The sequence below is a fragment of the Alosa sapidissima genome, chromosome 20 (assembly GCF_018492685.1).
Source record: "Alosa sapidissima isolate fAloSap1 chromosome 20, fAloSap1.pri, whole genome shotgun sequence".
Lineage (NCBI taxonomy): Eukaryota > Metazoa > Chordata > Actinopteri > Clupeiformes > Clupeidae > Alosa > Alosa sapidissima.
The window spans coordinates 9,692,352-9,709,006 of NC_055976.1; the positions used below are offsets into that span (position 1 = coordinate 9,692,352).

The following is a 16,655-nucleotide window of genomic DNA, read 5'->3' on the forward strand; positions in this document are numbered from 1 at the left end:
CATCACAGCAAAGAAAGTGAATGAGGAAGTGCTTGACTATATAGGGAACATCACACCCGTTTGAGGACATGGTTTTGACTTGGCCAAGTAGTAAGTCATCACAAGAACTATTTTAACTGAAGTTAAATATAACTAACTACTCTTAGGAGCACAAATGAAATGCATTGCAGATCACTAATGTAAATTGATGTGGTCGGGACTGACCACTGCATCAGGCTGACTTGAATATGAACACAGAGCACACGGGCAAAATTGCACGTGCACAATTTATTATGACCGCCACGCAGCGAAGCGGCGGTCATATAGGTTTAGTCAGATTTTTTTCTTTTTTTTCTTTTTCGCATGCCCAAATTTCCGTCAAGGATTCCCGGGACACTGAAAGACCGGGGTACACGAAACTTGGTGGGCATGTAACCCCATATGGATAGCATGGAACCATCGTTTTTCGTTTTGATCTGTAGCCCCCCCGCTGGACTGGACCCACCGAAAGGAGGGTAGGGCAGACACAGTTTTCTGTGAATATCTCGAAAACCGTAGGGTTTAGGAGGACCATTTTTTTTTGTATGTTGATCTCAAGGGGCCATGTCAACCCATTCCATAACCACTCATTTCATGTATAGCGCCACCTAGTTAAACACAAAAAAGTAAAAATAAGGTGTTGTAATCGCAGGTATCTGTGACCTAACATAGTCAAAACTGCACGCAATTGGAAGTGTAGGATCATTATGACACCCTCTGTATGCACGCCAAGTTTCGTGGAATTCCGTTCATGGGGGGGGCCACACAATAAATTAATTTATGTTACTATACACCAACTGGCCTGTAGGTGGCCGGAGACAGTTTTCTGTGAATATCTCGAGAACCGTAGGGCCTAGGAGGTCCACCTTTTTTTTGTACGTTGGTCTTAAGGGGGCATGTCAACCCATCCCATTGCCACTTATTTCATGTATAGCGCCACCTAGTTAAAAATTAAAAAGCAAAAAATTAGGTGTTTTCATCACAATATCTCTGGCTGACAAGGTCAAAACTGCACGAAATTAAAAGTGTAGGATCATTATGACACCCTCCGAATGCATGCCAAGTTTTGTGTACTTTCGTTCATGGGGGGCCTTACAATAAAATAATTTATGTGTACATTTAGTGACATACACCAACAAGGATTCCCGGGACACTGAAAGACCGGTGTACACGAAACTTGGTGGGCATGTACCCCCACATGGATAGCATGGAACCGTCATTCTTCGTTTTGATCTGTAGCCCCCCCGCTGGACTGGACGCCCCGAAAGGAGGGTAGGGCAGACACAGTTTTCTGTGAATATCTTGAGAACCGTAGGGCCTAGGATGACCATTTTTTTCTGTATGTTTGCCTCCAGGGGTCATGTTAACCCATTTCATGTGCACACATGTGCACAAACAGATACACACACACACACACATACATTCACAGTAATCATTCGTATGACACATACTCACACAGTAGACATATGTACGCTTGCATGCACAGGCACATACGCAGGCACACACACAAGCACGCACACACACACACACACACACACACACACACACACACACACACACACACACACACACACACACACACACACACACACACACTCTCACACACACACACACATAACATAAACATAACACAAACAATCAAGAATTTCTCAGAATTATGAACAGGCAAGATGGAGGTGGGGTTGTATAAAATCAATTTTACATGTGAAATCTATGAACTAATCATGTTTTGGTACTTGTTGTCTAGCAGATACCAGTGAGAATTGAGTGTGGATAATGCAATTTAGTGAGACAGTTAGAATCATATAGGCCTTTCAGCGTGATTTCTTTTTGTGGAAAAAATGTGCTGGACTGGGCGGCGGTCATATTTTGTACCCTTCTGCGGTACATCTAGTTTACAGGAGAATCTGTGTGCGCACAGAGCACCCCTCAAAGATTTTTCAACACACCTGAATATGCTGGGTCTCACTCATATATTCAATGCATGGCTCATCTGCACACTGTTTTATAGAATCTACATAAACATTAGTTATTTATTTATTAATAACTGTTTATTATCAAAATGTGGATTAATTTCTTGACTCACATTATTTTGGTCACCTTGCATGTGAGCTTATGTTGCCTTTCTAAAAGTTAGTCTGTTTAAGTCTGTCACTGATGTTTCTCTATGTGAATGAACATACCGATACATTGGATAGAAGAGTTGTTACGCTCCACATACTGGAGCTGCCATCATGTTTTAAATCCATCTTACGTCTGTATTAATCAGGGCTCAAATTATCTTTTTGTCTTTAAGGGGGTCTCTCTATCTCAGAAACAGGGGCGGAGCCAGAGGGGTGGCTCCGGGTGGCACAGGCCACCCTTGAGATTCGATTGGCCACCCCAGGTGCCACCCCAAATCCTAGTCTATGATTGGCCATTAACATGGTGTAAGGCGGGACCTTTCTTGATGCACTTGCAGCATTGTGAAGTGTCAGACGTCAGAAATGTAAGTGGCAAACACACTTGCCTTTATTGGCCTGCGGCACAATTGAACTGCGGAACGAAAGGTTTCCCCGATCAGGAAATACTCCTTAATACGCAACTTTGTGTAGGCTTAACAGAGGTAGCCTAAATATCGTGCCTATGACGATGACAGCTTTAAAAAAAAAAAAAAACATTTATTTCACTTGTCTCGCTGGATTGAAGGCAGAATGTGGGCTGTTGCGCAAATAGATGAATGAGGGTCGGGAGATTCCGTTAACAAAAACATGCTAACATTTTCTCCATTATTATCGTAAAATATGTCTCCATGCAGGGCAGGGCTGGTTCTAACCTAGGCTAGGCTACTATATTTGGGTGGGCTGGTAGAAATTTTGGGTGGGCAACATAACAAAGCTTAGCCTAGAAATCTAGACGCGCCCCTAGCGGCAGAAAATTACATTTGCTGCCAGGGCTAGTCTAGCAACTCTCCGTTGGCTTGTGAGCTCCAGAAATCGAAACTTAATCAGGTCATTGAAATCGTGTATAGAGTCGTTTGGTGGGCTTAACATAATGATTGATGGCAGAGTTGCAGAGTTTGGCTTGAATTCCCTGCTACTTGAAAACAAATATCCTATTGCGTCCTATTGCGTGCAGAGGGAATTTGAAAGGCAACTGATTATCCCACCCCTCGGACTGAGCACTGTGAACGGTGAGTGCCCAGACCCTACATTTTAATGTGGGTCTGGCTCGCCAGGCTAAGCAAAGCTGTCAAATTGGATCAAAACTAACATAAACACAAAACAAACACAAAACAATCAGTACTACCTAGCTTGAGTTGCTGCAGCCAACAGCCAGGGATAGGCAGTATGTCTGATACATATATGTAAAATACAAAATAGTATGTTTTCATTTTTATCTTATTTAGTTGGGAAAAAATGGCATCATATTTTGTATCAAAATACTTTATAGGTTTGTAGTTTAAAAATAGTGCCAAATTATTTTGGTAAAACCAATAACCTACTTTTGGTGATGTGATTATAAAAGTGCAAAACAATGAATGCAGCACTGGTGCTGACTTGTAATTTGCCCAGAGTTGTTGTGATCAGAATATTGAGATTCAGGCAGATAAGTTTCTTGAGAACTTTAGTCATCTAATTCAAACACATGGAAGTCATCCAATTCAAACACATGGAACCGGTTGCCCTGCTATTCAAACACATGTGGTTGCCCTGCAAGAAGTTGCACCATGTGCAACGTGCACAATGTTTGTACACTCCTTTAGTGAGTGAACTTTAAAGTTCTCAAGAAACTGATGATTAATCATCTAATCGGAAGACATGGATTGCCCTGCAACAAGTTACCCCACGTGAAAATTTAATTAATAATTTTCCCAGACTTGTTGTGATCATAATATTGAGATTCAGGAAGATGAAATTACTCACATACACAATACACTCCTTCATACCAACCTCAAGTTTCTTGAGAAAATAAACAAATAGACAAAAAAGCAGGTCAAAAAGCAGGTCATCCCAAGGCCATACAATTAAATAGCCTAGGTGCGAGTGGTGCTTTTGCGCAGTATTCGCACGGTAGGCCTAGGCTATAACTTGACACACGCACACAGCTGACAGATTTTTCATATAAATTGATTCCTTTTAATTAATGGCAATAGTCCATATTTCATTTCAATTTCACAATACAAAGAAATAGACTAAACTATTTAGTCGGAGTGTCATTCTCAATTTCACAACGCAACTAATTTGAACCAGACCACTGTCTCAGATAGGCTATCTGGAACCATAGGCAGAGGATAGCTACAGATCAATTCACACAATCATTGAAGTAGGCTGTATTATGGGTCATAATTTATGGGTTTGTCAATAAACATAGAAGAGGCGAAGCGCAAGTTCAACAGCAAACAGGACTTTTTCAGCATGTATCAAACCATGTAGGCTAGCCTATGTAAATAGACAAAACACTCGCATCAAAGCAGGGTGACTTCTTCGGACTTGCGAGTGCTGTCAAATCAATCGTATGCGGTTTGCTCATATAGTCTAGTGGTGTGGTGGTAAAGTGCAGTCATACTTTGTTCAAGAGCGTAGGGTAGGTCTATGTCCAGTAGTAACCTATATTTTAATTTAACGTCTTTAATGGTAAGAGACAGGGACGTCACTATAATTGAAAGACGGGGGGGCTTAGCCCCAGGGTTGTACAATTTTATCACACCTTAAAAGGGCTTCAATGAATTGTACAGTAGGTACCCTTTGAGGCCTAGGCTATTTTCAGTGTAGGCCTAATTTTACTATTACAGTAAGCTCGTTGTAAGGGCCATCTGTTATACTAGGCTATATAGTTTTCAAGACAGTATAGGCTACCCATATCTGGGAAAGTATATGATGTGATCATGCTTGTAATAATAATATACAATACAAAACACTAAAAGATTTTTATAGTTATTTTTTTGTAAGGGGTTACTCATAAGTGAAGTGAAACCTGACTAAGAGAACACTGACTACTTGCACAATAATCCTCTCTTGAGCCATCGCTGACTGGATGTGAAAGTTGCAGAATACCATGGAATTATAAAAGTAGATGTACAGATTGAGAAATTACACACTGCCTTTTCTCTCCGCCCTTCCTCTCCTGTCGCATTTGATCAGTGCTCTTTTCAAGTTGAACTAGGGTAGTGCTTAAATATAGCTACTACAAACTACTGTTAACTTATGTGATCATTCAATAATCAAACAATCATCAAACAATATTCAAACCTAAACAATTGCACTCTAGACTAAGTTATGACCCTTTTTAACCAGATAAGTCATATATTAGTTCTTTGAGGCCTAGGCTATTTTCAGTGTAATTTTACCATTAAGCTCTTTGGTCATTGTAAGGGTAATCTATTATGCTATATATACGTTTTCAAGACAGTATAGGCTACCCATATCTGTGAGAGTGATCATACTTATGGCAGCCTATATGTCAAGGAAACATAGTCTTATGATTGTTACATTCATGTCACCTGAAGGTAGAAATATCTATCCAAAGCTCATCTGATCTGTGCTTATCATGATCAACTTTTGATTCTTTGATATGGAAACCAAGTTCCTTATTTTGGGCTATAACATTAGAATTTCAGCTCAAAGTTGTAGATATTTGCTGCAATTGGAAAATTCGGGAACGGCTTACTGTACAGAAGAATGCTTCATATTGCTGTGTCCGGTAAGGTCTGCTGTTTATTCTTATGGTTTACCCTGTATTGAGTGACACGTTCATGAGATATACTTTTGATCATCTTTGGGTGGCTTCAGCACCCCCAAAATAGGCCTCCCTGGTAGCCTAAGAGATCGCATAGGGATGGATAATGAGCGTTGTTTAAGATTAAATTACAATGCCAGGCACCTTCAGATATGAGAGACCCCCTTTAGATTTTTGACTATGTTGTTTTCATGGGAGCCAGTCCTCACTCTAAGGGAGCTTGGCTCCCACGTAATTCGAGCACTGGTATTAATGCTCATTGACAGCTTAATTTAAAAATCCCACATACATTGGAGGAAGTGGAGATGAAACGTTAGCAGGAGGAAATGCATGTGTGGTGTGAGGGTCTCTGAGAGAGTAAGATATGTGTCAATTACGTGAGTCTCATGCTCAGTGTGAGAGTTTGCAGCCCTCCAACACAATGATGTTGAATGCTGAGCTGAAAAGTCATACCCAGTCAGTCTGAGTGGGTCATAAACAGAGCTTCAGACAGCTCTGGATCATCAGCCCTCAGCCCTTAAATCAAGAGACAGAATCTCCATGGTTACCATTTAGCAGAATGTATGAATGTACATGTTTCTATGTGTCTTTTATACAATTTCCAACTGCTGGCATAAACATGGAGCTACCTGTAGTAACACCATAAGTCTTATGGGACCTGTATTGGAATCTCTTATGGCATAAGAGATTCCAATACAGGTTATGTAGCATGGCCAATGCAGGATGACACCAATGATGGTAACAAGGTTATGGCATCAGATCACCACAGCATCACAATGTACCAGAAGGGTATGTGCAGAAACAGACATCATGTGAAAATGTGTTGACCAGAGGAGCTGCTTCCCTCTGGTGGTCAATACAGGGTATGACAGTATGAAAAATGAAATGTACTGTAGCAGGCAACATCTTTGTGTGTGATTCTGTTAAAGTACAGTAGGTCTACTGTTTTGTTTCTTTTTAGCTAGGTGGTCCGTGATTTTTTTTTTTATTGGTTAAGTGGTCCTTGGTCTGAAAAAAAGTTTGAGAAACACTGGTTTTACTTCATTTTACAGGATGACATTGGCCACACATCCAAATGTGTTCTAGCTAATACAAACCATGGTGCACATATTATATATGATATCAGGATGTATACAAAGTGTGTCCAAAGGACCCCCTCTGAATCCAAGAATAACAGAGGCAGTGTTTAAACAGCCATAGTGTAGCTTTTTGACTTTAGTTAATTTTACAGATCAGGACACAGGACACAGAAGAACATGTGCAGAAACAGAAATTATGTGAAAATGTGTTGACCAGAGTAGCTGCTTCCCTCTGGTGGTCAATGCGGGGTATGGCATTATGAAAACTGAAATGTAGCAGGTAACAGGCTAGCTACATTTAGTTGCACCACTGTCTGCAACAGAGACGTGGAAGATGGAAGATGTGTGTGGAAGATGAGTATTTAAGGTTTTTGTCACAGTGCAATTTAAACTTAACTTAAATGAGTCTGTGAAAATGTGCTTTATTTTTAATTTCCTATTGTTTTAAATTGCTCTGTCATTCAAAACCCTGCTGTATGCCGACAGCACAAGATATGTCCACATCTGTTGTTTCAGAACCTGAACAGGTTTCACATTGTAATGAGAACTTCTTTCAGATACTGTGCAGCATCGGAGTGGTCATGATTGCTTTCATTTCTCTCAACAAAGAGTGTAAACACTACTTTTAGGCCTATAGGCTATGATACGATACCAGTGGGGATGGGGGGGGGGTGCTGTAGCACAACTGGTTACAACACATGTACTACATTTGGGTCCAAGTACCCAGGGGGACATGAGGGACATGAGGGGGACATCTCTCTCCCACACTCACTTCCTTTCAGTCTCTAACTGTCCTATCACAATAAAGGCCAAAATGTACCAAAATATACTTTAAAAAACCTGATGTCTAGGGGAGAAAACAGAATATATGTAAGTGTGTGGATGTAATGCAGGCATCAGTATGATGTTAAGCTAGATGAGTAAAAGTTAAAAAAGAGAAAGTGCCTGTGGGAGAACATTCAAAGTGTCTACAAAAGCAGTTATGCCTAACTGACTGGCAGAGAGAGAGAGAAAGAAACAACTCCTTATATAGCCCAACCCATAAACCCAGCTGTGTAGCCTACTATTAAACTAGTTGAGCCAGGCTGGCACTGTTAGTGCACTGACTTTGCCAGACCTGAAGAGGGCACAGGAGGGTGTAACAACAACCTCAATGACAAAGGTGATGAGATATCATAGTCCAACTGCTAAACCTTTTGTCCCTCATGTGCGTGCTCTGTTCACAGCCCTAGCATATGAGAAGTGGTGTTTTCTCCTTGTTGGGACTTTTCAACCTGCTGTGTACTCTGTTAGCACTATTGCTCGATGTGCAGGGTTCCATGAAAGTCTGTCAGACTGCCCTGCATGTTGAACAATGTTGGCATAGGGGCACCCACTACATCAAAAAGTCACTTTTCTGACCTGGTACACCAAAGGTACACAGTGCAACCCCATTCCAGGCACACAGTGACATAATTCTCCCTATTATGAGTCAGTGTTCCATCAAAATGATTGAGACGCCATTATGTTATGGTTAAAATATATTGTTGCTGTGAAATTTCAGGCATTTTGAAAGTACTGACTCCCATGGTAACCCAGTCAGCTTCAGTGAAGAATGAGACTGTACCAGTACCACGCTTCACAAGACATTTAACTTGGGTGATGTGATGAGTATGGAGAATGTCCAGCATATATGCTCATTTAAACAGCAATGTTAGATTTTCACTGCTTTAAACAGCTATGTCCTTTACTGTGATATGTATACAATTCACATCATGTCTTTAAAGCAACACCAAAGAGTTTTTTGTGCCTTAAAATAATGTTTCCAAAATCGTTTCAGTGGTTCATCAACTTGTAACAGGGTGAAGAGCACTTCTGCAGTCGCTTTGCTGCCCTCTATCGGCTATAACCGCACTATGTAAGTTTGCCAGATTGGGTAGCGGATCTGTAGTTCGATGGAATGAGACATAAGAAACTACAAATTTGACTTGCATCTGATGTCGCAATACATCGTACTTTCATAAATCATGCAACATATTCTACCTTGTCTGTGGACATCGTTATTTACAAAGCCAGTGCTGGATATAGCGTGCGTGCGACAGAGGGAAAGTTCTTTGGTGTTGCTTTAAGATTCACAAATTGATTACGATAATTTATTTCAAAAACTTATCTCAACATCAGTAATTCTGATGACTTTGTGTTGAATGTAACTAGGTCTCTCTCATATGGGCACAAAGCAGTCTGACAGGACTAGGCTGTCTAAATGTATCTAGCCGCGCTTACTGCAACATCCTAGCCTGGGTGTTCCCATGCTGCCTTGCGCGCGATTTGATTCACGCTGCTAAGGCAGCCTGGAGACCATGGAGCAAATTTTCGCCTGAGATAGGGAACCAATCACCGAACAGGGGGGAAAGCAAGACAATGATGAGCTATGCACAGACGCATTTGATAGACATCCATGGCACCCAATAAACGGATCTGGGCATTTTTTTCAAATACGAGAAAATTAACGTTTGGTTCCCAGACCACGTCTCATTGAGAAGTGGTGGCGCTAGCCAGGCTAGCAACATCCCATACTGTGACACCTACCTACCGGCACATCTCAGGGCTGTAACAGTCATCTTCCAACACACCAGACTCCTCTGCTGTGCACCTCAGCTTTAGAACTTATTTAGAAATTCTGTTTCATGTTACTACTATCCAGCAAAACCAATGTAACCTACAGAATGTGGAAAGACCTCAGTAACATAGGATATCTGGCCTGATTAAGAGTAGTAATACCCAACTGAATCTGTTTGTGTAGTGCATGTCAACACTCCCGTTTTTCCCGGATTCTCCCGTATTTCAAGGTCATCTCTCGGCACCCTCCCGTTTTGTTATTTCTCCTGGAAAACTCCCGTAATTTGCATGGCCATCAAACTTCATTTTAAAATCATTGATCCATTCATTTTTTCTATTAGTCTGACATCTCCCAGGTTGTCAGATTGTGTATGAAATACACCCTACACATACACAATCACTTAGTTTCAATTTCAACCCTTTTGTCATAGGCTAAAACCTGGCAACCCAAAACCCAAATAAGGAAGCGGGTGCCGATTGCGCAGCCTGAGTCTTGTCGTAAGCAAGCGGGCTAGTTGGCCTAATCCAGAACTAGCTGTTAACACATCACATAAACTGTTATTGAGTGTTGTTGATACACTGAACTTGTGCCCTTGGAACCAAATCAGACAGTAAGCAGCTTTGGAGTTTTGGAAGTAGCCTAGGCTGCAGGCAGGCAGCTGGTGGATACATAACTGGCAAGCGTAAGGTAATGGTAAGGTAAAAGCCCCCCCCATACACTACACCATACCCGATAAATGTTGACAGGTATGGTGTAGTGTATGGTCTGTATTGAGAGTTATTCATATTGTGTAACATCGCCATCTAGTGGCAGAGAAATATAAAGGAGCATTATGAAACTGGTAGAAGCAGTGCTAGACTGGGTAAAGTAACTGGTTTTAAGCAGATGCTTTTATTTAAAACAACATGGTTCACAACATGACTAAAAGCAAAACAGACAAAAAACAAACATTCAGTCACATTGACTAATGCAGTTTTGCGTAAGACAACAAAGTTGCACAAATCAAAATGTCATATAACCATTTTTGTGTTTGTAATTGAGTGTGTGCAGAGTGTGTGGTTGTTTTTGTGTATATGCGTGCTTCTGTTTGTGTTTACTGAGTGTGTGTGCCTGCATATACAGTAAGTTAGGTTTTTTTGTGTGTGTTTTTTGTGTGTGTGTTTTTGTATGTAGGTGTGTTTGTATGTGTGGGTGTATGTGTGAGGGTGTGTGTGTGTGTGTGTGTGTGTGTGTATGTGTGTTTATGTGCATGTGCGCCTGTTTGTGAGTATCGTGTTTGTGCATGTATGTGTGTGTGCATGTGTAGTGTGTGTGTATGGTTTTTTTTGCGTGTTGTGTGTGTGCATGTATGTGTGTTTTTGCGCATGTGTGTGTGTCTTTATGTATGTGTACATAAATAAAGCAATTCAGGGAACCACCTACTCTTTGCGATAAGTGCCTTTAAAAAGATGGGATCTTTAACAACCATGGTTAGTCAGGACCTCAATTTAACATTCATGCAAAGGAAAACATCTCCTGCAGTACAGTGTCCCTGTCACTGCAATAGGACATAGGGATTGATATTTGTTTGGTGGCTTTTGGCCACAGGGGAGAGTGCCACCTAGCCAGCCACCAGCACCACTTCCAGCAGGAACCTACTCTTCCAAGGAGGTTTCTTATCCAAGTACTAACTAAGCCTGCTTAGCTTCAGTAATTCAGCAAAGTCAGGGTATCTGCAGGTCTGGCTGCTGACTAAAAACAAAAGGTGAAAGGCATATATGATTCTAACTGTCTCACTGAATTGCATTATGCACACTCAATTCTCACTGGTATCTGCTAGACAACAAGTACCAAAACATGATTAGTTCATAGATTTCAAGTGTAAAATACATTTTATACAACCCCACCCCCATCTTCCTTGTTCATAATTCTGAGAAATTCTTGAATTGTGTGCATGTATGTGTTTATGTGTGTGTGTGCATGTGCTTGTGCCCGTGTGTGCATGTGCATGCATGCGTACATACAGTATGTCTACTGTGTGTGTATGTGTCATATGTATGATTACTGTGAATGTATGTGTGTGCGTGTGTATCTGTTTATGCAGATTATGTGTGCATATGGAATGAGTTAACATGACCCCTGGAGGCAAACATAGGCAAAGAATTGGTCTTCCTAGGCCCTACGGTTCTCAAGATATTCACAGAAAACTCTGTTGGTGTACGGTCACTAAATGTACACATAAATTAATTTATTGTATGGCCCCCCACGAACGAAAGTCCATGAAACTTGGCATGCATTCAGAGGGTGTCATAATAATCCTACACTTTCAATTTTGTGCAGTTTTGACCATGTCAGCTAGATATATTGTGATTACAACACCTAATTTTTTGCTTTTTAATTTTTAACTAGGTGGAGCTATACATGAAATGAGTGGTAATGAGATGGGTTGACATGGCCCCTTAAGACCAACATACAAAAAAAAGGTGGTCCTCCTAGGCCCTACGGTTCTCGAGATATTCACAGAACACTGTGTCCGGCCACCTACAGGCAAGTCGGTGTACAGTAACATAAATTAATTTATTGTATGGCCCCCCCATCAACTGAATTCCACGAAACTTGGCGTGCATTCAGAGGGTGTCATAATGATCCTACACTTCCAATTTCGTGCAGTTTTGAACATGTTAAGTCACAGATACCTGCGATTACAACACGTAATTTTTACTTTTTCGTTTTTGACTAGGTGGTGCTATACATGAAATGAATGGTTATGGGATGGGTTGACATGGCCCCTGACATGCAAAAAAAGGTGGTCCTCCTAAACCCTACGGTTCTCGAGATATTCACAGAAAACTGTCCGCCCTACCCTCCTTTCAGGGGGTCCAGTCCAGTGTGGGGGGCTACAGATCAAAACGGAAAACAATTGTCCCATGCTATCCTTATGGGGCTACATGCCCACCAAGTTTCGTTAACCCTGGTCTTTCAGTGTCCCGGGAATCCTTGACGGAAAATTGGCCATGTTTTAAAAAAGAAAATGGCTGCCGCTTCACTGCGCAGCGGTTATAATATGTAGGGAAACGTAGAAATGGATATTAAGTGACACATACACGCAAGACGGTGGAAATAGGGGAGTTCCGATAGGGAAGTTGGAGTGAGTGGGTAAATGACCGCCGCTTCGCTGCGCAGCGGTTATAATACGCATCGCAACACCCCCAATTATCAGCACTTTTGTTCAGAAATTCTAAAACAACGATGTTTTTTAACACTTCAAAATAACATTTGCTAAATTAACCTTACATTTTTCAGTAGCCATACAGTAGGTGTGTAGATTTGAACAAAATCTGGTTTGGTTCTTAACGGGAGAATTTACTGCCTGAAATATCCAATTTTGTTTACCACGCTCTGAGTTATAGTACTGGCCTGATGGGTCGCCTATTTACACAGTTTCAACGGCACATGAACGGTTAGACCGAGAATTTTCGTCATGAAATTAAAATTCCACTGGAGCTCCAAGCGGTTGTGTACACGCAGCCTTACAACACTGTTTACAGCTCTTCGAGTCACGGTAAAATGTCATTTTTGGTACATAGCTAATTTAGATACACCTATGGTGTGGGTGGTTGTGTTTCTTTAGGAGTCCGCTGTCTTGGTTTGTATAGAAATGGATATTAAGTGACACATACACGCAAGACGGTGGAAATACGGGACCGACGGTAATAGGGGGAGTTCCGATAGGGAAGTTGGAGTGAGTGGGTAAATGAGTAACCTAATGAAGGGAGGGAGTTAACACACAGGGCATTAAAGATCATATCTACAATGAAGTCTTCATCAAGGTAACCACCCCGACCTCTGTTACAGTTCTTTACAACTGCTTACCCCGACCTCTGTTAGATAGATAGATAGATAGATAGATAGATACTTTATTGATCCCTAGGGGAAATTCAAGTTACAGTTATTTACAACTGCTTACAAACCTCTACACACAAATCCATCTATTGCTCTCACAAAATGCCAAATTCCTCATATCGCCTGCAAAATGAAACACTGCATTCAAAATCATTCAAAGAAACACTGCATTCAATCAATCAAGCATTTGCCTCACATCGTAAACATTTTTGCCATAATATTGCACACATCATGCACACACTGTTGCACTAAATTTAAAGCTCTTCTGGGTCATTCCACATCAGTTCAACCAGGGCCCATGCACTTAGGTCTCAAAATATTCTGAAAAAATTACCAGGTGTACCTATGCTACCCAGGAGACACACTGTAAAATGACTCTTATGTGAGATCAATACTTTCCAAGATACAGCCAGTTTTACAGGGGGAGGGGGGTGTCGATTTTGTCCAGCCTCTTTTTTTTGTCAAAGTTCACAAGCCCACAGCGCAAGAACTAAACCATGTAGGAGGCTCAAATTTTGCATGGTGGTACATAAATAGGAATTGTATGTAGCAAAATTGTCACGTTTGGTCTGAATAATCCTGCATGGTCATAGCTGTCCCTTAGTTGATAGAAATTTTATTGGAGTTTTTGGCTGGGCTCTGTTTAAGCCTTCAGAAGACATATTTGTACTCAACATAGGCTCTTGATTTATTTTCCTTACTGAGATAAGTAGAAACACTCTCACAAAAAGCAATGAACAGAAAATAAATCCCTTCAGGGTCTGAAGAGCAGACCTCACACGTCTGAAAAATCATTTTGGTTATCATTTTCAGAGCACCCAAACACCTTGTGGGAATATACAAAGATTTTTTAAATATGTTTTTCCTTATTCTCCATGATCCCTTCTTTTTGAAAACACCAATTTGACTTGTCTTATGCAATTTTTCTTTTTTCTTTTCCACCCTGAACATGGGCAAAATGCCCCATTGACATCAATATGTTTTATATAGTCACCACACTGCCACCTGTGGTTGTATAGAGTAACCTGTGGTAGCTCTATACAAAACATATTGATGTCAATGGTGCCCGTCGTTGTGCCTTTTAGGCTCATCATATCAAGCAGCTCCTTCGCACAGCAAAAATTATCACAAGCTTTGTCTCTTAGCTGAAGTATCAAGTTAGCTGACATGTCCTCGATTCTCCGCACCACTGTGTTTCTGGATAAACTGACGTTGAAATCCTGCACTTTCTCCGGGCACATTATTTCTGTGACTTTGATGAGGCACTGCTTTATGAAATCACCGTCTGAGAACGGTTTGCCGTGCTGGGCAGTAAGTTTAGCGACTTCATAGCTTGCTGTTGTGGCATTTTCCTGTATTTTGTTAGCACAGAAAAAAACTGTTGTTGAGCTTGCAGGTTAGCTACCATTTGCTTGACTTTCTGTGTTTGTTCGGAACCGGTGTATGATGCGTAGCTGTTTGGTCTCATAGTGCCGAAGGACATTATAGTCTTTCATCACAGCAACATCTTCATTGCAAATCAGATAGACACACTTTCTGTTGACATCTTCACTTCGCAATCGCACCAGCTAAATTCAGAATGTATCACGATTCACGCGCTAGTGGTGTGCTTCCTGAACAACTGTCCGTGTGGAACAATCAGATCCCTGCGCATAGTGCGCGTCATAGGAATTTAACGAGGCTTCGAGGCAGGGTTTTTGCCTCGAGTAATTTTTGTAATCGAGTTATTCGAGTAACTCGATGAATCGTTTCAGCCCTACATTGTGCGTTGTATTGTGAGACGTGTGTTTCTTTGCTATATAAATTAATGAAAAGATAAATAAAACATTTAATAAATATGTTTTGGGATGGAATTTCCAATCCCAATTTCCATCAATATATTCCAGGGAAGTGAAAACAAAGAAAAAACAGTTAGTGTCCTTTGGTTGACAATCTAAATATCAACAAGTGTTTATTCTCGTCTTTCTCAGCCAGGACAGCCATCATCATCATCTCACTGTTTGCCGAAAGAAGATATTCTTCTTTCTCCTCCTGTTTTTGCCACCTATAACTTTCAGAGGCTAAAGTCATTCATCAGTCCTCCTGTCAATGCTACCAATATCATGATTCTGGTGTGGCACTGGCCCTTTGGCTATTCCACCCAACTAAACCCCAACATCTGCAGCGAGACCTACAACATTCCCAACTGCGTCCTCGTGAACAATCACTCTTGGTTCCACAGGGCCGACTTTGTAGTCTTCCACAACCGGGAGCTGATCACAGGCAGACGGAGGCTGCCGACAGATCGCCCACGGCCCCACTATCAGCATTGGGTCTGGTTCTCGATGGAGAGCCCTAAGAACAATGGGAACTTGAGACCCTTTGCGGGTACTTCAACTACACCATGTCCTACAACCGGGATGCCAATTTCTACATACCATATGGAAGGCTTGTGCCAAAGAATCCGGTGAAGGGTGTGACAGTTGATGATTTCATACCAAAAATAAGTCTTCACTGGCATGTTGGGTTGTGAGCAACTTTTCACCCAGACATAATAGAACATCTGTGTACAATAAGCTTAAGAAAGTAATTCAAGTGGATGTATACGTTTATAAAGCGTCTGAGTCAAAGCAGTCTGCTCCCCACAATCTCCCGTTGCTACTTCTACCTGTCTTTTGAGAACTCTCAGTTCAATGACTACATCACTGAGAAGTTCTGGAGGAATGCCCTGTCGGGTGGCACCGTGCCAGTGGTTTTTGGGGAGCCCAGGGCGCACTACGAGGCGGTAGCACCAAAAGGGTCTTTCATCCACGCGGACGACTTCAGTTCTGTGGAGGAACTGGGAAAGTTCCTGAAGGACCTGGCCGAGGATAAAGAACGCTACGCCTCATACTTTACCTGGCACCTGAATTACACCGTTTAGCTTGTAGGCAACTGGGAGCACAGGATGTGTTCAATTTGCACCATGACTGACAGTCTGCCACCTAAACAGGTCTATAAGGACCTGCAGGCTTGGGACTGGAGTAAATGAATGAATCAATAGTTATACCAAAACAGAGTGAAAGCACCAATCACATACAGTATTTGTGCTCTTAATATGATTTTATATCAATATATTTCTTACATTTATGATATGGTTTTAGTGGAAGAGTTCCAATGAATGAGATTTTCTTGTATTTTGTGTATGTGTTGCACATGTGTTGTCAATTCAGTGAAGATGTTTTTCTTTTTTTAAGTTTATTTCTTTTGTCAGTTTGCACGTTTTTATGTTTTTGGTTGATTTGCATGGGTTTTCTTAATATGTTCTTAATATGCCAGAGCAAGTTTGCATCCCTCTGCCTTTGCAACCTTCTTTGCCTATTCAGACATTAACTTTTGAA

The 16,655-nt window shown here is 41.3% G+C and overlaps 1 protein-coding gene across 1 annotated transcript; it reads left to right on the forward strand.

The window, feature by feature from the left end:
• The first annotated feature begins 10,246 nt into the window (after nt 1-10,246).
• Nucleotides 10,247-16,198, forward strand: LOC121694930 (alpha-(1,3)-fucosyltransferase 7-like). Its single transcript, XM_042075328.1, is given in 5 exon segments — nt 10,247-10,276; nt 15,354-15,657; nt 15,660-15,773; nt 15,776-15,887; nt 15,889-16,198. Coding segments are annotated over 5 exon segments (870 nt in total).
• The last annotated feature ends 457 nt before the right edge of the window (nt 16,199-16,655 follow it).